At 39.6% G+C, this 22,687-nt stretch overlaps 2 protein-coding genes across 3 annotated transcripts; both read right to left on the reverse strand.

The window, feature by feature from the left end:
* Positions 1-601: 601 nt before the first annotated feature.
* lnpep (leucyl/cystinyl aminopeptidase) lies at positions 602-18,966 on the reverse strand. 2 transcript variants are annotated; one of them, XM_084945659.1, is made up of 22 exons: positions 18,521-18,966; positions 16,421-16,515; positions 15,744-15,946; positions 14,899-15,010; positions 14,526-14,783; positions 14,241-14,431; positions 12,295-12,433; positions 11,501-11,635; positions 11,234-11,354; positions 10,967-11,118; positions 10,774-10,887; positions 10,543-10,674; positions 10,267-10,401; positions 8,260-8,420; positions 8,084-8,172; positions 7,771-7,954; positions 7,508-7,664; positions 6,506-6,690; positions 4,764-4,925; positions 3,103-3,243; positions 2,935-3,016; positions 602-2,839 (listed from the first exon to the last, which is right to left on the reverse strand). In XM_084945659.1, the coding sequence occupies exons 1-22, from the start codon at positions 18,546-18,548 to the stop codon at positions 2,708-2,710; spliced, it is 3,108 nt and encodes a 1,035-aa protein (XP_084801785.1). In that variant the 5' UTR covers positions 18,549-18,966; the 3' UTR covers positions 602-2,707. The 2 variants fall into 2 exon arrangements, with proteins under 2 accessions (XP_084801785.1, XP_084801786.1); XM_084945660.1 differs by lacking the exon at positions 18,521-18,966 and adding an exon at positions 16,958-18,465.
* Positions 18,967-20,607: 1,641 nt separating this feature from the next.
* Positions 20,608-22,052, reverse strand: LOC146376090 (uncharacterized; the record flags this gene model as incomplete). The annotated part of the gene is made up of 5 exons (XM_084945662.1): positions 20,608-21,177; positions 21,260-21,319; positions 21,404-21,466; positions 21,542-21,603; positions 21,869-22,052. Coding segments are annotated over 5 exons (603 nt in total), but the record flags the coding sequence as incomplete, so codon positions are not given.
* Between the last annotated feature and the right edge of the window lie 635 nt (positions 22,053-22,687).

Here is a 22,687-nt window from a genome sequence, read left to right on the forward strand (position 1 = left end):
CACACAGTATATCGATATGCAAGGTACACCAAGTTCTCGAAGAATGCTTGATTTAAAATAAAAATGACAACTGAAGTTTGAATGGCTGGATTTATGCCAGTTATTTTATATATGGAACCAAACAACCAAACAGTCCTGTTTTACCTTCCCACTGTAAGGATCGGGCATCTGGGTTTTACATGAATACATCCAAACATAGTCAGTACCAGTATCAATCAATCTCGGACTGTAAGAGCATGAATTAGGGCAGGTAGAAACATTTACAGCAGAGCTGTGATGGCCTCTGGTGGTGCAGCGGAGAAGTATCATTGATGACTTCCGGTTGTTTAAAGCTTCCAGGTTTCCATTAGGCCATTAGGTTTCAGGATGAAATCCTTTGTCATAAAAACTTCTGAGTATCATTTGGTTTTGGTTGTTTGACTTTATGTAATGATTTGGTATCCTTTCATTACTAACACATTACCCGGTCCATATCTGCATAGATATCCAGCATGCTTTTCTTTTTAACCACTGAGATCTGATGTGTTTTCTAAGTGTTTCTTAAACGTTTTTGAGCAGTATATAAACTATACAAACCTTTTGGAGGAAGAAAAAAAAAACCTTTATTATTTATATTTTTATTCAAATGAAGAGCAACAAAATGATAAAAGCATCTACAGCATTTCATTAATGTGCAACAAAAAAAAAAAGACAGTCTGACTGGCTTTACTGCACATGTGGTCCTCTACCGTAGCCCTATCATCACATACTATGATTGCCAGGACTCTGACAGAAAATGAGACATGAAAATCAAACTCTCCGGCTGATGTAACAAGACAGTAAGGCCTTTCTAAGGAAAATGAGCCAAAATCATCAGGAGGATAAAAATGCAAGGATTCCAAAATATTTCTGTAAAGTCATTATAGATATAATGGAATAAATAAAGGGGGGAACTTTACTGGTAAAGTGTAACCAAATCAGTACCATCTCAGTTCTTCACAGTTCTCCGTACACCATCGTTCTCACCTGTTCACAGGAATAGTTGCATTCTCCGAAATAAAAAAAAGACCACCATTACCAGCAACTGTGCACAGATGCCTTTGTAACAACAGTCTGTACTACTGTTTTGGACATTGTTCCATTGATGTAAAAAAACAAAAAAAACAAACAATATTATGACCACCAAAAAAGAGATGCAGGTCTCCTGAATGTAATGATCACATTTCACCTGCCAATCATGGCAAGCAATAGAGTGAATAAGTACCGCTTTGGCTGAGGGTACAGCTGTACTTAAATAACATCTTGTTGCAAAACTGGAGGAGCTATCTCAAGACAATAAATAGTGAACATACAGAGGTGGTTAACACTGGACCAACTTTAAACTTTCTGCATTCCTATTTTTGGCTGACAAGTAACAGCTTACTGAGCAAACTATCAACATGGATTGTTCTTCTGTATACTTTGGATACTTAAATATGCACATTAGCCCTTAAAACACAACATTCATGAGCAAATGACCTCCAGGTGTTGTCTCAAATCAAGAGATGCAGTAAAACACTTTAACCAAGACTCCTGATCAGGTAGATGTGTACAGTTCCACACACACACACACACACACACACACACACACACACACACACACACACACACACACACACACGAAAGCTAATTTTTAAAATGTTTAAAGTTAAGATGTTTAAAACGGTACATCCAAAACTGCAAGGGAAAAGGCTTTGGGGTTGAGCATATTTACACTATAATTACAACTTTACAAGCGCATAGAGCCAAAGAGTGAGTCTGTAAAGTGACTTCATTGCAGGCAAGTGATCCAAATTTAAAAAGAAAAAAAAAAAGCTTGTTGATTAAAGCTTGGCTGGGATTAAAGTTGGGGGAGAAAGAAAGGAAGGAAGAAATGAATGTTTAGCTCCAGTGTGCACTGCCTGCTCTCACCTAAGACACAATGGCTATTATTTTGAACCTGCACTATTTTTTGTACATCATCTACAGTACACAGTGGGATATTTTTTTCAGTACATTCATTCAATACCAACACACTGGCATCTACTCATCAACGAACAAATCTTGTAGCCCAACCATGACTAGTATAGCAAACACTTGGGATCGCATGAATAATTAGTACAGGCTGACAGGTAGATATTCTTCCAACAAAAAGACACGTGGTTACTTTAACTCTAAGGATAATCCCATCTATCAAGTAACATTAATTTAAATTCATCATTGCTGAGGAATCCCTGACAGCTGCATCTTCACATACACAGTAATATTGACATTAATCATACTATTGAGTTTATTTTAAAGTGGCCGTTTTACAGCTCACGATGAAAGGTGCCTGAGAGGTGGTTGGGCCAAAGGAGTGTGGGTGAAAGCATGATTGTCTGCTCAGGCGTGAGGTTTAGATGAGAACTGCGGAAGAGGTTTGGTCAACAGCATAAAACATGAGGAGTGTGTATTGCATCTGACGACCCCCTGTCACACGCACACACACACAATCAGAGCCACCCTGAGCTATCATGTACAACTTACAGGACCAATCTCAAAAATTAAAACAACCTGTCCAACCAGCTAGAGCACAACCACTGATTAGCGCTCTGGTCTGGATGAGGGGAGGTAAAGGACATAGTCCTAAGATAGTGCAAATACTGTTGTTGTCTCAAAGAAACAGCCCAGTTGCTTGTTACTGGGGTGGAGACTTGTTGGAACATCCGTGTTACAGCCATCTTCGGAGTGTAGGCATGTTCCTGTCCATCCAGCGCTGATTCAGCTTTATGGTTTCCAAAGCTTCCTGCACGCTCCTCATCTGAGAGCCACGCTCCTTCAGACCAGAGAAGAAAGCCTGCACCTATAAGACATCAAAACACACAAGCTCAGCTCACGAAACAAGTACACTGAGAGGCAAACAAATGCATTCTCATAAGAAATGACTTAAGGACATACTTTATTAAGTTGTGCCTGTGTGGAGGACTGGGAGGTAACAGATTTGATGATTGTCTGGATGGCAAAGGAGCCAATAGGGAACCTGCAGCCCAAAAGACAAAATCGTTGAATTTTCAGGTGAAATTATCTCAAAATGCTTTACAAAGGGAAACTCTGAGACTAACTTACTTTTCTATGAGGCGGTCCCAGTTCTCTTGTATGAAGTCCCAGGCAAACAAACAACCAGCAAAGCTCTGACACATAGTGCTGATAACCAAAGGCAACTCCTGAGTCTGAATGAGACTTCCCCTCAGACCAGACGACAGAATCCTAGAAAGAAACCAAGTGTGTCAAAAGGACCCTGATTGTAACCACACAGCGTGGGGATCAAACAATCTTTAGTATAAAGAAGTACATTTTGAAAGCTTTAAGATGGGATAGAGGAGAATTTTAAAAAACTGAAGCCATAAACCAAAGTGTAATGCTCTTTGCCACTCTCCCTTAAAAATGTGCCAGAAAACAGAACATAGTATTACTTCAAAATAACTGGGACGTCTGTGGTCATTACAATTCCCAGATCAAAGTGAAAATGCACAAAATCTTCATTTGCTGACTTCTTGTTGAACTCTAGAAACATTTTTTATACTTTCACTCCTGTATACTAATGCTGGTATTATCACAAAAGGCTTAACAATACATTCTATTGAAAATTCAGGGGAGTTAATGACTTTACTGTAAAGCCATCCAGTGGGTCGAATTGGACCCTTTGGTGTTTGACACACGTTTGACACCACTGCTGTACATCTCAAAGGTTTACAACTATTATATTAACAGGTTTTAAAACAAATAACTTCTAATATACAAATCTCAACCTTTTAATAACAACATTTTCACGACTTGTTAAATATCCATGATAAATAAATGCAGATGCACAGAGAGACAGGGCAGTGTCTAGCAGATGCTGCGATTCACCAGTCACATCAATCTATGATCTATATCCCTGCTCCCACTTATGATCACAAGCTCTGAGTAGTGACCAAAAGAATGAGACCGATGCAAGCAGCAGAAATGATCTTTCTTTGAAGGCTGTCTGGGCTCTTCCATGGAGACAGGACTCAGTGTAGAGCTGCTACTCCTCTGTTTTGAAAGATCCCAGCAGAGGTGACTAGGATCCCTTCTGGGCCCCTTTTGGATGAGATGTTTTGTGCCTATCCTACCAGTAAGAGCCCCTGGGGCAGACCAAGGACATGCTGGAGAGATTACATCTGGGAGCAACTGAGTTTACACCAGAAGAGCTGGTGGAGCAAGGTCTGTGCTTCTCTGCGTAGGCTGCTGTTTATTCACACCCGCATGGATGGAAATAAATGGATGGACTTACTGAAAAAGACATCAGCTACATTCTAACATAATCTAGCATCCCCAAAATACAGTCTAATCAACTTATTGAAGATCAGTTTATTTAGATGTGTGGGGCACCATTATACATTACAGTATAATGATGCCCCAAAGGCAGAATAAGTTTGAAGTAATTTAATAACAGTTTTCCACCTGCTGAGTCAGTAAACATCAAGACTGCTTATGCCAGAAACAAAAAACAAACTATAAATACTTCGCAGGGTCAGTAACAATTTTTACATGCAAACTACAGTAATATAACTACAGCACTGACAAGGTGAGTAACTGTGAGACCTTGAGTATGTCAAACTTTTGCTCTGGTGGAATCAAGTGAAGTCATTTTAATGGCATCGCAGGACTTTGACTTGCAGATGAAATTAATGGGCGGGGAAACGGAGTGTAGACTTTGTTAAAACAGCGCATAATTAACAAATGCAAAAACAAAAAAAACTTACTGTACTAAACGTTGTGGGTTCTGAGTGGATGCTAGGCCCTTTAGCATTTTCCGCTTCTCTGAATCGTACGTGGCATGCACATATATGTTGAAAAGAGCGTCCCAGGTTTCATCAGACTGGCCAGCCACTGTAAATACAGTCTGCTGCAGATCACCGGGAATCCTATGACAATAAATACAAAAGAAACAGACTTTTACTTTTGCTACTCAATTCTAATTTTCCATTAGGTCCCATCACCTTCCATAGAGATTGAAAATGTGGCGTAAAACCGCAAAGGATTCTGGGTACGAGTGGCAAGCGGTACTAGCACACGCAGGCTTTCACATGAAAACAGTCATACAGTGATAAAAAGAAACACAAAGAATGGCATGATGCTGTTGTATTATTATCTGCAATAGCCGGTCGCATAACAGCCACGGGAAGCCGATGGATAAAGAGATCAGTTGTTATTGGATTACGTTGTGGAAGAGAAATTGTTTAAGCCATGTTTCCAAAGTAACAAAGAGCCGACGGATGGTCTGGATTGCAGCCATTCGAATACCAAATATAATGTCCCAGAACACTCCAGTTCACATATTAGTCTGCTCCAAGCATTTCCACAAAGGTAAGTCTTCTGTTTAACATGATTGTTGATGTAGGTTACAAATAAGTCTTATATTGATTTGAATTGAATTCGTTGCGCTATGCTGCTTTGTTCACTGTGGCTTTGCGGGCTAATGTTTGTTGTGTTTTGTAGGAAAACCAGCCTACAAAATGCTGGAATGCAGACTGGGCACCCTCTATCAACCTGGGTCATACTGAGTTTAAAGCTGCTACCACAGCGGGATTTGATCGGTTAAGAGAGAGAGCTCAAAACAGCCATGAAAAGTCCCACATATATGTGCCCAAGTGTTGTATTGAAGCAATCAAGTGATGAATAACTGTTTTCCAGTATGTTGTTTTGATATGGTTTTTTGGCATTGTTGATTTGTTTTTCACCGAAGCAGCTAATAATGCATGATGGAATACAATGTTGCGTCTTTCCTGTAAGATTCTATAATAGAATGAAACAATAATGCCAGTTATAAATAAAGACAATGAATCGAATTAATTCTTATTTTATGTCTATTAGATCTGAAAATGTTGTGTAATACTACAACCTGAAACGACAAATAGATTGCGTTGGCCAGGAGATAAAGAAAAAAATGTAACAACAGCTGTGAAATGGAATAGTCCAAATCACCAAAGTAAACTGGACCTGGACTTGTTGTAGGGATCTGAAGTTTTTAAACATTTTGTGAGTGCATACACTCACACTTAGGACCATATAATAATAAATATGTGCGTGATGAAAGTCGGGCAGCACGCTAACATCCTTACTCCACTCTGTATGCTCGTATGGGTCTGACCCTTTCACTCCTTAGATTTTTTCCTCGTACTTTTTTTTTGCCTTTTCGTCAAGTCTGTCTTTGTACGGACCTGCCGTGTTCACCGTCGTTTTGTACACAACAGTTTTTGGGGCAAATAAAATGCAAGTAGGGATTAAAACCGCAGAATTAATGATTACCGGTGCTGGAAATACTAGCTCTTGATGCAGTGTTTTGATTTTGTTGCCACTCCTACCCACAATGCAATGCACGAAAGTCACGTGGTCTGTCAATCTCTATTTCTAAAATGATATTTGACTAATACTGTTCACCGTGTTACCAGCTTGAAACGAAGCAGAGTAAGACAATGAAATGTTTGTTGTGCTCTGGACGTACCTGAAGGTACCATTTGACTCCATGTACTTTTTGAACAGGGACGTGGCCTGCTGGGTGCAGTTTTCATCATTCAGACTACAGGCCATCTCCAGCAGAGCAGAGCGCAGCTCCTGTTTGGACACATTCTCTTCTTCTTCCCATGTTTGATTGGCCATCAGATTACGAAATTTGCTCATAATAAAATTCTGTCAAAAAACAAACAAACCCCAAAACAAAACACATTCATTAGCATGATAAAGCCAAAACGCAGATGAACTAGGAAAAAGACATGCTCTGACCTTATCAAAGATACGTTATGTGTTAAGTGTCAAATCAAAGTCTGATTTTTTGTAATGTTAAAATGTTAAAAGATGTAGATTAATAGTGAAATTAAAGAACGTAATACTGGCCGTTTTGTGAAATGTAACAATTGTGTCAATCGTGTTTACTGTTGAAGTCACTGCTGCTAGAAGAAGCAGGAGGAATTGTGAAGTGTACAGGGCTATACTCTCTGCTCAGATCCAGAGAAATGCGGCAAAACTGATCAGAAAACTCTTAACAGTATAAATGGATGACAAACCAAAGTACATTGCAAAATCAGTCCAAGAAAAACGAGACATTCTTCAATGGCCAAGACATTCACCTGATCTCAATCAAATAGAGCAACTTTTCAGTCAAACTGAAAAAGAAGACAGAGAGACCCACAAATAAGCAGCGGCTGAAGGTGGCTGCAGTAAAGGCTTAGCAGAACATCTTAAGGGAGAAAACACACCAACTGGGGATACCTGTGAGTCCTAGACTTCAGGCAGGACTGCAAAGGACTTTTAGCCAAGTATTGAAAACTACCCTTAGATACAGCTAATGTAAAGTTTTTTATTAAACCCCCTGAATTAAAGATTCAAGTCTGCACTTCAATCACATCTTGGCAGTTTGATTTAAAATCCATTGTTTGGGAGTCAGAAGCAAAACTTTAAAAATTCTGTCTTTACTGAAAATCTAATTTCTTGGGTGTGAGTTCAATACCTTCATGCGGGATGCAAGATTAGACTCCTGTCTTTTTTCAAGCTGTCGGTAGATATTATTGAGCTGTAAAAGGGCCTCTGTCACAGGAGAAGTCTCAGTGTCCGCTGAGACATATTTCAGTAGATTTAGGACCTGCCGGAAGGGCACACGTCCCAATCTAGTGACGACACGGGACAAACGAGGAACAGCGGAGCATCAAAATGAAGCAGAAGAAATTTAAAAAAAGACTTTCATCACTAAATACAATTAAAAGACTTTGATACCTGGAGAGAGCAAAGATGTTATGTATAAGTGAAGCACGGTCCTCGTGTGTAAGAACGCCGACATTTGAGATCAAAGCTTGACTAAGAGCAGACCAGCCATCCTTTCCGTAGTCCACTATGTAGAAGCCTGTATTTTTGTAGTTCAACTTCAGCCAAGTTACATTTTTTGACATCTTAAATGTGTCTGAAAATACAAAAAAAACAAACAAACCCCAAAACAAAACAAATAAACACATGAATACACTTAAAACTTTTCATTCGAGAGCAGCTCAGCCAAGGACAATTAGAATCGGTTTCTATTTTAGTCTTTTACCTGATTTATTTTTCAGAGTGAAAACCTGTCTGCACTCAGGGGCCAAACTACAGCTGTCGTTCACGTACGTCACTGGAATATTCCACAAGCTAAACAGAGTGCACACTACAGTTAGCACGGTGGTGTCCTTATGATTTATGTGTGTCTGTCTGTCTGTGTGGTAATGTGTAACCCACCTTGACGTATGCGTGGTATTGTCAGATGTGAGCAAGAAGTGCTCCTGTGTGAGTGTCACCTGGTTTCCCATGAGGTTTACAGTGACCAGTGGGAAGCCTTTCTGTGATGTCCACGATGTCATCATCTGCGATACATTCATGTGGTGCGTGGACTTATCGGTCTGAGGATAGGAAGGGGAATATTTGATCTGTGTGTGCAGCCAAATGTCACGCTTTCATTTTTTCCCCACACATGAGAATTAGTGTGGAAGGGGAGTCATATTTTGCAGCTATATTCTCAAAATTTGTGGAAACAATTACAATTTCTAGTATCCAAATGGCAACAAAGTGTACACTACTCACAGAATCTATCCAAAAACATCTCTTTGATGAACAGATCAAAGATAAACTCTAAACTATGAGAGACTTGTTGATCAAGTTGTTAGCATTGTGGCAGACAATAAGATGACTAAGCAAATGAAAGCATCAACTTTAACTGAGGTCATTAGGTTGAAACACTCTTGTCACAATTATATAGTCTTTGTGTCTGTCTTGTGCTCTGCCATCAAAAGGGAATAAGCAAGAGAACAAGCAAGGGAACTATTCTATGTAGAGCATATTAGCTACATTTGAATTATAGGTTGACTGCAATACCTCAGCAAAGAGTAAACAGAATAAAAATATCTATTAAAAAAAGAAGTTCTAAATAATCTCCATTATGAGACTATTTACCAAGTTAGAAAACAAGTTAATATAACATATCTATATTTAACAGGGCTATTTTCAAAAGGCCTTATAAGAGCCTACTCAGGACTCATATGTAATCATCTGTATCTTGCATAGTTGCAATGCTATCCACTAACAAAATCTTTCCTTATATGCAAAGACGTAAACAGTGTAAGTACAGATAAAGCACTTGTAGTTGCTGCTACAGTAGATTAGAGCCCAGCAGGCATTATCTGTTTACTATTTTGATATCAGCAAGTATAATGTTGATAGATGACAAGTAAAAAAAAAAAGTAAAGCAGGGACAGGAGAAACACTCTTTAACCAGGTTGTGAGTGTTGGTGTTACATAGTTTGTTCACCAGAGGGCACTATGCATCTTCCTTTTGGTAACATGGGTGTTTGGAACTAGGATACATCCTGGTGACTAATTTTCTAGCCGTTTAAATGAGAGAGAAAAACTTTGTTTACTCAACGAGCCCAAAGGTCAGAACCTTCTTACAAATATTTCATTTGTATTTTAAGGGCTATATGAACCCATTAATCATATTTCTTATTAGACAATCGTGTTTTAAATGTTGCTTAAAGGTGCGGCAGTTTACATTCTGTATAATGTTGTAAATATGCACAATATCAGATTAACTTACAGCCTTTGGCTAGCCATAGCAGAACTAGCAGCAGTAGCCTCAGTTTCTTCCTGTCTAGCTTCTACACTCCAGTTTACTCCAGTTTATTCTGGCAAAGCCAACCTACAGCTGCTCATGCTTTACTATAAAGTACTACAGATAAGCGCAGGCAGCACTCTGGCAGCCATCTGTTTTACTTTCCCCTCGTTCATTTACAATTTCCTTTCACGGACACAGAGAGAGGTGTGTGCAGCCAACTGTAAAGGCTGCAGTCTGACAGTGCCCAGTGGTTGTGTAACATCTTTGACAATATCTTACGTTTAAAAAATAAGAATGCTACATATAACCAACTCCTATTTCTAGCAGCAACGTTTGAACTTCTAGTCAAATAGTCATGCACATCTCTTAACACAACAACCAGCTGATCCAAGCAGATTTAGGGAGAGTGTAAATGAGTAAATAAATAGGTGTTGTGTGACAGAAAGAAAAAAATCTGATTTTTAAATCAACAAATATTGGTATTGGTCTTAAAAATACTGTATTGGTCAGGCTCTATGGTAAATTTTAACAAGGCTACATTTTGCCACAATCACACTTCACAAAGGGAAAAAAATAACCAGCCACTGTGTCAGTAAAAACACACATATGCATGAACATAAAATACACACCACTAATACCTGTGTGAGGCTGTTCCAGAGGTCATCAGTGTCTGTATTTAATCCACTGAACTGTTTGAGATATTCAATGATACCCTTTCTGAACTGTTGATCTCCGGGGAAGGAAGCATTCAGCATTAGAAGAATGGATGCACCCTGGAAGACAAAGAATAATAAACTAGCAATAAACTATCAAGAATTCATGTGAGGGTCACTATTTCCTTAAATAAACAGCTAGAAATCAAAGTTAAGTGAATTAATGAACAGCATGTGATGTACTTATAAGTCAGAGTTTACCTTTTCATAAGAGACAGAGTCAAACATCTCCTCTACTTGTTCTGTTGTATTAACGTCTGTCGACACAGCGTGCGAGGAGTTTAGTGCATCTTTGTCTAGGGCTCTGAACCGCACTGAGAGGAATAAATTACCCTGCAAACAAACAGGACATACTGCATATGTAGGAGCACATAACATTATCTGATTTAAAACTATGACAAATAATTTGGCAAGCTATACGGCAGAACGCACAGTTTCCAGGTCAGGCGACACTTCCTGCAGTGACATGTACTCCATGTAAGTGGCAAAGCCTTCGTTGAGCCACAGGTCATTCCACCATCTCATAGTCACCAGGTTTCCAAACCACTGTAAAACAAAAAAAAACATTGGACATGTGAACATATTCACTGTTTCTTTTCACAGATACAAACACAAACAAAAGTACCTGATGAGCAAGCTCATGTGCTATGACAGAAGCCACCACTTGTTTTTCCAGGAGAGAAGACTCTTTGCCCACTAACAAAGTGGTTTCCCGAAAAGTGATTAGCCCCCAGTTCTCCATGGCTCCTGCCAGGAAGTCAGGAATAGCTACCAAGTCTGACACCAGAGAAAGACAGCATATGGGGTTGTGTAAAAACGGGACAGGGGGAGAACAGTTACACAAGGATAAAGCACAGAGTGTGTATAATTAAATATCCATTGGTTTACTCACCTAGTTTTTTGAGAGGGTAATTAATGTCAAAAAAGTTATTGTAAAACTCCAGCAGTTTAGAGGTTATGGTCAGAGCATACTCAGTGTGCCCATTTTTCTCTGGTACAGAGTAGACTGACACCTAACACAAACAATAAAAGGTATTTATATGTATACACATATATATAGTTTATCAACAACAGCACAGCCTCACTGAAAAATACATTTAAAAAAAAATATTTGCAGAGGCTGAACTGAAACAGAAAAATATTTCTCTGCTAGACCTACCTGGGTTTCTGAAACATTTTTGGTGTTAGGGGTGAAGTCAGCAACGATGAAGGCCACCAGGTAAGTGCTCATGTTAACACTGGTCTTTTCAAACTCATCCTGCACAAGGCCATTGGAGAGATTTGTGGATTTTGCCTGAAATACACAAAACAAGGATGTATTGAGGTCCTCTGCAATAAATCAGTATTGTTGATTTATTGTGGATGAATACAGCAGTGCAGCACACCATCTGGTAGTATTGACTGTACCCCCACCGTGACCTGAGAAGCCATAGTGGTTACAAGAATTACAAAGTCTTCAGGACAGGATATTATTATAATTATGCTTTGTAAACTGTGGTTACATAGTGACAAAGCACAATTGTAAGTTTACTGCAACTGACAGTATCTTAAAAAAATCGAAACTCTGTGAATTCTATAATACAGTGGACAAACCCATCATGTAAGCCTCCTCAGAAGAAAGCATATTTCATTTTGTACATCCAAGCGGGTATGTAACAGCTGGCATTAATTTAAAATTGTCACCATTCAGCATCTGTACAAAAAAAGAAGAATCACTTCTTCAAAAGCCAAACCTCTATTAGGATGTTAAACTCTCATGCTACTGTAACCAAATGTAATTCAAACCTTGTGTCAGTTTTAACACATTTAAATCTAGTCAGATACTGCCAAAAATAACAAATGAACAAGTGAATAAAAATAATTCAACCACATATGAATGAAGCCTTATAAAACACCGAGTAGAATGTTTCAACCATTAGTATCATAATGCAAAACTCATTCATTTTAAATTACCTTGGGCATGTTTGAAAGAGTCATGTAGGTTTTTTTTCTGCTGATTTTAATCAGGAATGTCGCTTTGAAAGCTGGTTCATCAAAACAAGGGAAGGCCTTCCTGGCCGACAGCGGCTCAAACTGTGTTGCTGCTAGGACCCTGGGGAAAAGAGGGGGATGAACATGACCATGCTGGAAATGTTTAAACTCCATAAAACATTTTCTTTCTGTATTTGTTATTTTTAAAGCACTCATTTGTTAGACTGTGGCGATGAGATGAGCTGACTCCATAGTCTGTACTTATGGCAGAACCAAAACTCCAACAAGACATCCCCGTGTGAGCAAACGCTTGACAACAGTAGGAAAGAAAAAAACCCTTTTAACAGGAAGAAACCTCAGCAGAACCAGGCTCGGGAAATGTCAACCATCTGCCACTCCAAGTTGAGAGTGAAGGGAAATGGAAGACAGCAGAGAGAAACAGGTCAAAAGGAAAACTATAAGAGAAAAGGCAGGAGTTTTATAAGTACTAATGATTGAATGCACTAGTAGTGTACAAACACACAGGGAGTGAAAAGAAATGAGTGAAGATGAACTTGTCAGTGCATCATGGGAAGCCCCCAGTAGCCTACGCTTAGTACAGTATGAGTCAAGGTCATTTGACCCAGGCTTGACTGTAATCTTTATCAAAAAAGAAAGCTTTGAACCTAATCTTAAAACCTAAAAGTAGAGTGGGAGAAGCCGTCTGTCTCTTCAAGTCCAAACTGGGTGCTGGTTCCAAAATACACGGACCTGATCGATGAAGCCTCCGATTCTACTTTTAAAAACTGTAGGAACCAAAATTAAACCTTGAATCTGAGAGCAAAGTGCTCTAATGAGGTGATATGGTCCTAAGAGGTCTTAAAGATAAGGTGGGACCTGATTATTCAAGGTTTTGTATATAAGGAGAAAAATTTAAAATTAAATTCTGGTGCAAATAAGAGAAATACGGTCTTTCTTTCTAGTCTCACAGCAGCATTTAGAATCAAATGAAGGGTTTTCGTGGACTTTTAAGGACAGCCTGATAACAATGCATTACAACAGTCCAGCCAGAAGTAATAAATGCATAAACTAGTTTTTCAGCATCATTCTGACAGGATGATTCTAATTTTAAAGATCGTGTGCACATGAATGAAGGCAGTCCTATATATTTGCTTGATGTGCACGCTGAAGGACATATCCTGGTCAAAATGACTCCAAGATGACTCACAGTGTTACTAAAGGTAACACTATGAGGCCATCTGAAGTAAATATCCTGTTAGATTTTTAGGGCTGAGTACAATAACCTCAGTTACATCTGAATTTAGAAGTAATTTAGGCCTTTATGTGTTTATGACATCCCTGTAATTTAACTAGTTGATTTGCATGACCTGGCTTCATGGATAAATAACGCTGTGCATCATCTGCATAGCAATGAAACTGTATGCAGTGTTTTGTTATAAGGTTGCCTAAATGAAGCAAGTATAAAGTAAAAAGTATTGGTCCCAGCACAGAACTCCACGACTAACTAATTGGAAATCTATCCAACAGATATGACTCAGAGCACTGCAGCACAGTTCCTCTAATACAAACAGTATGTTCTAATATCTGTAGTAAAATCTTGTGGTCAGTGGTAGCAAACACTGTACTGAGGTCTAACAGGACAAACGCAGATATGAGTTCATTGGTTCATTGCCAAAGGCCATTAGAAGATGTTTCATAACCTTCACTAATACTGTTTCAGTGCTATGATGCACTCTCAATCTTGACTAACTAGTCTAGTTAACTAGTCTTTCAAGATTCTTTGAACTAAAAGGAAGATTAAAAACAGTCTATAATTAGTTACAACAGCTGGAACAAATAAGAACTTTTTAAGTAATGCCTTAATTACCGCCACCTTAAAAGCTTGTGGTAAGTAGCCTGCTAATAAACAGCCAGTGAGCAAGGGGTACCTTTTGTTTCCATCCTTATCAATGTAGGAGCTGTTGTAGAAACCATCATATGCGTTTGAGAAGTTGGCAGAATATTCCATTGTCAAAACACAGTACTGGCCTGCTTTCAGCTCCTCTGAGAAATTAACAGCTAACTGCTGTCTGGGTTTGTATTCCAGTACAGTCACATCACTGGCCTGCCCATCACCCAACTGGAAGAGAGAAAGTGTTAGTCACATACTAGCAGACAAAAAAAAAAGTAAATAATTTATTCATCAGAACACAAAAAATTCTCTTCAAACCCACTTTGAAGGTTGCTTTGGTAATGTTGAGATTAGCACCATGGAATACAATGCGGTTTGTGCTGTGAAGTATAGACATGTTGATAACAGTTCTGCCCGTGAAGGTCATTTTGTCGAGGTCGGGGTTCAGGGTGAGGTCATAGCTGAGAGGTTTTATGCTTTGAGGGAGTCGGAGCTGTGCCCATGGAAACAAGTCACCATTTGTGGAGATGGGGTAGACTGGCTCAATGGGATTGGTCTTGTTTGGCTTATGACAACCTGCCTGCAGAGGATAGAGAGTTGGAGTGAGCAATGAATGTGTGACTGAGCATGGAGAAAAATAAAATGTTTTTGCTCTAAAATTGATATTCTTGAAGACTAATTAATATTTTCCTTACTTTGGTAAAGGTGCAGCCAGGTAGGAAGTAGAATACCATGGTCACTGAGGCCACTATCACGAGGAATAACACACATACAACTATGGTACGTGATGAGGGTCGTGAACATGACCTGAAATCAAAGAGAGATTAACATTACTTACACTAACTCATTTTAAATATGAAGAGGATCTCTCTGCTAACTCGATTGTCAAGTTTTGGTTAATGCGAGCTTTCATAACCGGCATTTAGACAGCGAGTATAAAAATGATCATCTTTCAGTATGAGACAGTTTGCCGGTGAAAGTTGAAGCCTTCACATGCGAAAGTTTTTTATTATGTGACAGGATGTGGTATCTGCATACAGCTTTTTTTTTTAACATTTACCTTATGTAGTCAATAACAGGACTTTGAGGTTAACCTGCACAATTATTTTAACTATGACTGTTGCTATATTTAATGGTTACTTTTTTGATCCGGAAGCACAACTCAGACTTAGACCATCTTAGCCTGTGTTGTCATTGCTGTCATTTCGTTCTTGGCACAATGACATAATATAGTTTTAAAACAAAACTGGAATTGTAGCCACAAGGTTTCTGACGGGACTCCTAACAGCATGTCTCTTCATAAATATATATTTGTTTTTCAACAGTACTAACAACTCTGCTGGGCAAACAGGGACTACCAATGTTGTTGTACATGCTGTACTTTTATCTTCCGACTCACTAAGTCAAAATTTGTTTTCCAAAAATACTCAGATCATATAATAATACTAAAGTATTTATGAAGCCCTATATGCCACAGAGAAAATATAATTTTTTAAGTAAACTTGCTGCACATTATCCCATATGATGAACCCTACTTTACCTTGGTGGTGCCTGTCTGGTGTAAGGAGAAGAGTTGGATCTGTGAGCAGAGCTTCGGTTCATAAAAGACATGCCCAACAAACGTGCTGAAGACTCGCAGTCCTCCTCATCGTCATCCATGTCGTTTTCCCCCAGGCCTCGCACAAGTAACCGTGAACTACGGGGTTCATATGTCACTTCATCTGGATCAAGAGCAGGAAACGTCTGGAGAGAGCATATCCAGTAGGTTCTATTATCCTCTGGTTAAATCATGCAGATTCCTATTCATTGTATAGACTTTCCATGTAAGTTAGTTAGCACGGGGTAAAATGTCATATGTAGAGGGGGTGACGAGACTGAGTGCAGAGGAATGAATGATAAAAACAATAATCAGGTAAGAGAAGGGTCCAGATAACAGGTAATGAAAGAAGATGTGTTTTAATAATGATTGTAGCTGTCCTTTCTGCAGCTGCAAAAGGATCGAGGAGCTTTAAGAGAGGATTTGGTGACTATTAGAGAATGAGAAAGTGTAAAGACTTTATCTATAAGGCTGTATGATGCAGCATCACTGCGGTGACTGAAAACTAAAACTGCATATGAAGTATTACCATGATGAAGAGATAGCATTGTCAGACAGAAGCAGCTTACAAATACTTGCCCCAATTCGCTCACATTATCAACCCTGACATACTGACATACCGGAAAGGCTGTGGAGTCTTTGGCTAAATCCACAACATCGGGCTCTTCTTCAAACATGCTGTTCTCAATCATGTTCCTCGGCAGGCTGGCACGCTCTGTTTCACAAAGAGGAAGAGAAATCAGACAGATGCTGCTCAAAAAAAGGGAAATGATTGAAAGGAGAGAGATGTAACAGAATAAAGATAAATTATGTAGAATTACAGAGTAGCAGAAGAGACTATCTGGCACAAAGAGCAATGCTGTCACTGAATGCGCTTTCAACACAAAGCCACGTTTCATAAAGTGCTCACAGAGTTTTTGCAATTTCCCGTTATAACACCTTCTTCAGTATTTCCTGCTTCTTTTATCTACACAGAACAGGTTTATCAGGTTGTTGAAAGACTAAACTGCAGACATTACAAACCTGGAATAACTTCTTCTTTACAGGGAAAAGAAGTGGAAAAAAGTCCCCAAATAGGAAAACGTTAAAGCAAAGACTACTCATCACTAGACCATGTCACATGCAGTTTTTAAAGGCGTGCATTTCCTCAAACTAACCTGCATATGCAGCTTTATGACAAGAGAAGGCCTTGTTTTACAAACTTTAAGCCACTGCCTGGAAGCCAGACTCTCCCCACAGTAATTCCTGAAACAATCAGAGGCATGTTCAACTTCCTAATTCAATAACTAAAGTATTAAAATGCTGAACTGTGCAACTCTGCAGTTTCAGCCCCACAGTCCATTCATGGTTTTACAGCCTAAACAGTTTTCACTTTCCATTTCATGGCTGTAAGTGGAAAGCACAGAAAGACACTGAACACCTAAAGTGTTTACTCAAAAACAACTACAGCAAACAAAGATGAGCTTTAACTCCCAAAGAAAGTCAGCAGACCAGAAATGTCAGAGGTGAATTATTTTGCTCCTTGTGTGCTCAGTACAGTGTTTCTGATATGACAGCGTGGGTCGACACAGTCTCTCGGTCTGGACCACACTGCTGCATGATGAATATCTATAAATAGGTTAGGAGCTAAGCAATGGGCAAAGTGGAAGGTCTACAAGGGTTTATAAGAATAGCAGCGCCTAAACACGTTAAACAGATATTTCATATGAGCAAAATGACATTCTCAGAAGAGAGAAGTGGTTATGGTGATGGTTATGATTAAGCAGGATAAATGTAAAACACCCACAGGTCTGTGTGTAAATACACTAAAGCAGTTTATCTGCAAACTGGGGTTTTCCTGTTTATGCAAAACAGGTACAAATCCAACAGCAGACTCACAGAACTACAACTAAATATGTGCCTGTGTTTGGCAGGTGTGTCCCCAAGTAATAAAACACAGAAAACACACTGCAAAATGGCTCACTGTTTAAAGTTTATAGGAAGGGAGAATATGTAAACGTTTTAACATCATTATCTGATGAAAATGTGATTGCGAAATACAAGTTTGGTCTCAGAAAATCACAGTCACAATCAAACCTCCTTACATGCACGCAAAGATACACAAAAACAGGAAGTCAAACTACAGCGATTTTGCTGCTGCTGCTACTTTCCTCTGAGCTGTTATAGTGTGTACACAGCCCTCTCTTTTGTTTGCTCTAATAAAACAATGCACGCCCTGGGACCATAACAGAGGTTATAAACAACATGAGGGGCTGGGAGCGTGACTTATCGGCGCTCCACGTCAGGAGAAAACACAGCAGCTATCAAACCAAGCACACTTAAATCGAGCGAACAGTGCTGCTATGCTGTTACAGATAACTTGAAACGTAACAGGGTGCTGTGTTAACACAACCTCTGTTCTTAAGCTGTTAGAAATGTGTTTCACTATCTTTATTTCAGTTAAAATATTTAAGCAGCCCACTGATTGATGCTTATGGGGAAATGAAACTCGTATGCAAATGTAAGTGTCATGTCACGGTAGGACTATCAACAATCAACAAGATCGATTCTGAGAGTAAAATTAAGGAAATTACGCAGCAAAGACAAAGCTGCTTTAATACAGTTTTTAAAAATGTGTCCTCGGGTGAATGTCACTCCCAGCCAAATGTCCCGACAGTTATTAGCTGGCCTGCTGCTGTTAGCTTGCTCTTTTACTGTACCTTCTGCCCGTGTCTACTTACCTGAACTGTTACTGTCAAACAAATCCATGGTAAGATATCTCAAAAGATCTTGTCCCGTCCAAAACAAAAAAATTGGGAAACCTCTGCACTCTCAAAGACGCTAGACAGCCGAGATGATTTTATCGCTGGCAACAACCCACCGCAGGCTCCCTGACACTACACTAGCGGTAGCTAACTACGTAGTAGCTAGCCTGAAACTAGCCAACTTCTGACAATTGTAACCGACTGAAATACATTCAGTTAGGTAACGTTAGCCGCTTTCCATAACTTTATCGCCCATAGCTGTTTATTCAAGTTAAAAAGCGAGTAAGGGGCGGTTGTCCTTAACTAATACACCTTGAGCTAAAAACACATGAACTACTCTTGCTCGCTAAAACGCTCGGCAAACAACAAACACACGAGCAAATGACACTTTTCCTCCTCTCCGATCAGTTGTTGACGACCTCCCGTCAAATTACAATACTCACATCTGATTGGATGTTCCCACCGCGAGGCGGGGCCACGTGCACTACGGATGCATGCGCCCCAACAAAAATAGGTTTTTTGGTTATCCTGAGAGGACGACGTTCGTGTATATGGTAAATACAGCGTTTTTATATTCTATTTTTGATGTGCATGCATGTTTGTGTAAAGTGGGGGAAATAATTATTTCATTCCCTGCTTACTTCCAAAGAGAGGACCAGTGCCTAAATTTTATGATAGTTTCATTTTAATCGCGAGAGACATCAAACTATAATCAAGAAAAACAGATTAAAGTTATACGTTGATTTTCATGTCATTGAGGGGACTATTTGATCCCAAGCAAAACAAACCCTTCTTGACAAGCACAGCAGTAACATGTTTTTTGGAGTTGGTCACCGGGGCCCTATTTCAGGAAGCCGGCTTAGTGCAAACTCTGAGTAAGTATACCCTGAGTGAACGAAAACTCTGGGTCTTCGGTTTCACAAAGCGAGTTCAGATGAAGCCTGAGTGAGTCACCATGACGACACACTCCGTGAAGCTAACCTGCCCCCTAGCAGGTTTACTGCAACTAACCCTGACTGTCCCCGCCTCTTTGTCGGAAACCTGACTGTAGGAAGTGTCAGACATGGCGTGCCCCTTCCTTGAAGAGCCAGTAGATGTTGAAGCCCAAATTCTCCGCAGAGCTCTCCGCCGGGAGAGAGTGATTAGAGCGCGTTTGGACATTTTATCATTTCCTGATGATTTTCTGTGTGAACGTTACCGTTTTTCAGCACAATCTATAATTCATTTGAATAACATCCTCAGGCCTAATATTGCTCATGTGACACATCGCGGACATTCTCTCAGTTCTGTACATATTATTTGTATTGCACTTGGTTTTTTGGAAACGGGAGCTTTCTGTATAATATTGGTGACGCTGAGCACGTTTCCAAGGCTACCGTCTGTCGGGCAGTCAGGAATGTTACAGTTGCACTGAAACGTCTCCTGTACTCGTTTGTGGTGTTCCCCGGTCACAGACCCACAAGATTTATCAAAGAGGGATTCCACAAAATTGCAGGTATCAGGATGAACAAAACTTAATTCATGATGTGGTGATACTTGAACTACTACTTAAATTTTACATTTATTTTCAGGGTTCCCAGGCGTGATTGGCTGTATAGATGGCACTCACATTCCAATCATTGCTCCTTCAGTAAATGAAGGAGACTATGTGAACAGGAAGTCTTTCCACAGCATTAATGTACAGGTACATAGTTCCCTGTAGCATTTCAAACTAACAAATTATTTCATTATAGTAATGGATGCTAATTTGTGTTCTCTGCACTGTGAAGATCATATGTGATGCTGCCAACATTATCACAAATGTGGAAGCCAAGTGGCCAGGCTCTGTTCATGACTCACGAATTTTTCGTGAATGTACACTGAGCACAAAATTTGGACATGGTGAGTTGAAAATACTTTAAAATATATAAAGACCAATTGCTACAGGGACATTTGAACTGAAGTGTATCCTTCTGTCTTAGGAGAGTTCACTGGCTACTTGCTTGGTGATAGGGGGTATCCATGTTTACCCTATTTGCTTACCCCTTACCCTGACCCTGAACCGGGCCCACAGCAGAGATATAATCTGGCTCATTGCAGGACAAGAGCCAGAGTTGAAATGACTATCGGAATGCTTAAGGCCCGGTTCCAGTGCCTTCAAAGACTCAGGGTCACCCCAGAAAGGGCATGTGACATTTTTGTGGCATGTGTGATTCTTCACAACATTGCCACAATTAGAGGAGAACACTGTCCTTCTGAACCAAACATCAGCAGTGATCCAAACCATGAACATCCTGACCCTCCCACGGACATACAAGATGGAAGAGCAGTCAGAGACACCATATGTCACAATCATTTCCTTTGACCCATCACCTCAACATGTTGAAAGAAGAATAAACAGATTTTTTGTTCAACTGGCTTTATTGGTCGCCTGTATTTCCTGTACACAAAGTATTAATAAGTATATTATTATGTTGTTCAAACACTGAAATAATTCGTCCATCTCTGACCACTTCACCCACCCTTAACTGATGTTCCAGCAGTAAAATCTCAATCTTGGTCTTTTGGATCTGCTGCTTGAAGTGTTCCATTTCCAAGTTGCATTTTTTTATTTTCTTGATCAAATAGGTCTTGTACAGCTGCTTTACAGGGAGCTATTGAAACACAGAAAATAGCATTGACATTCATAGTACATGCCTACTTAGGTTGGTTGTAAATCAGTGCTGAACATCTTACTGAGGAAAGGTTTGTTGGAGAAGTGGCTGGACCCTCTTCCTCTTCATTTCCATCATCACTCTGTTAGAGACATAGAAAGTCCATGGTTTTATTATAGTACCACATTTTATTCAATTGTTATATTTTCCATTGTAAGATGTAAACCTCATAAAGTGTCTCTGTTGCTTCCTCCTCTGTAACAGCTGTCAATGTTTCTTCATTATTTTCCTGTAGTAAAGAAATTAACAACATTGCTGTTCTACTGTAAACTCATATAATCTGTGGAGTATTAAGAGTACTCACAACTGCATGTTGGTCTGGCTCAACAGGAGGCTGCACCAGATGCAGTACACCATCACCATCAACTGATAGAATATGAGGTTTATACAGGTCACTTATAACTTACAAGGGACCAAATGGCAATTAACAAACATATACCAATCACCTTACACTTCATTGTCATTATGCTCTCAAAGACAACCAAGACTGAGGGAAGGCAAAATCAGTAGGAAAATAACTTCACTACAAAATAATTCATTATGGTAAAGAGTTTATCAAATGAATGAGTAGCACTGCAAAGGTGACTGTGAAGAAAGGATGTATGCACATCATGTATTATTTTGAATTTACCTCTTATGTAGGCACTTGTGTCTTGTGGGGTTATTGACTCAGAGGATGTCCCCGCAGAGATGCCTTCAGCCACAGGGCGCCCACTGTTTTGGCTGAGGGCCAACTGCTCAGCCTCTGTGAGTGGTGGTGGTGGAGGACCCCCACCTGTTTTTCGGGCCTCCGCTTTTTTTCTGTTGGCTATAACGGGTCACATTTGAGCATACAGAGTAAGCAAATATGTACTTGTAATGTGCTCAGATAATTTCAATAAGTGCTTACAGGAAGAAAATTAATGTAGCCTCTAACTGCAATTGATTTACATAGGACAAACAGACCAAGCACTATGGCTCATAATACAATTACACCTTACCTGTTTGGACTATATTTTTATATTTCATTTTTACTTGCTGCCAGGAACGTTTGGGGCCTGTTGGGTTGCACCTGCGCTCACATCACATCACAAAATAAAATGTATAAAATAAAAAATAAAATATAATAAAATAACGTGTTAAATGGGTGGAAATCCCTAGATCAATGTTTAAATTAACACTCACGCATTGACTCTGTCGGCTATGTTTTGCCATGCATGCTCCCTTTCTTTTGCAGCTGAGGCTGTGTTACTTTTTTTCCGCAAAATTTGCATGTTATCGGCATATGCTGCCATCAGAATTTCGGCCTCAAGCGCTGTAAAATACATTGACCGCGCCTTCTTTCCCTCCGTCTCCATGGTGACTCGCTTAATCTGTGCTCCACTAATCAGGGCTTTATGTATCCTCGTGCGCGCGCTTAACTTGGGGTTAAAGCAACTCCGCGTTGATTGAACTAATTGTTATCAGGCTT

This window comes from Perissodus microlepis, chromosome 12 (assembly GCF_051167445.1).
Source record: "Perissodus microlepis isolate ML-2025 ecotype Zambia chromosome 12, ASM5116744v1, whole genome shotgun sequence".
Classification (NCBI taxonomy): domain Eukaryota; kingdom Metazoa; phylum Chordata; class Actinopteri; order Cichliformes; family Cichlidae; genus Perissodus; species Perissodus microlepis.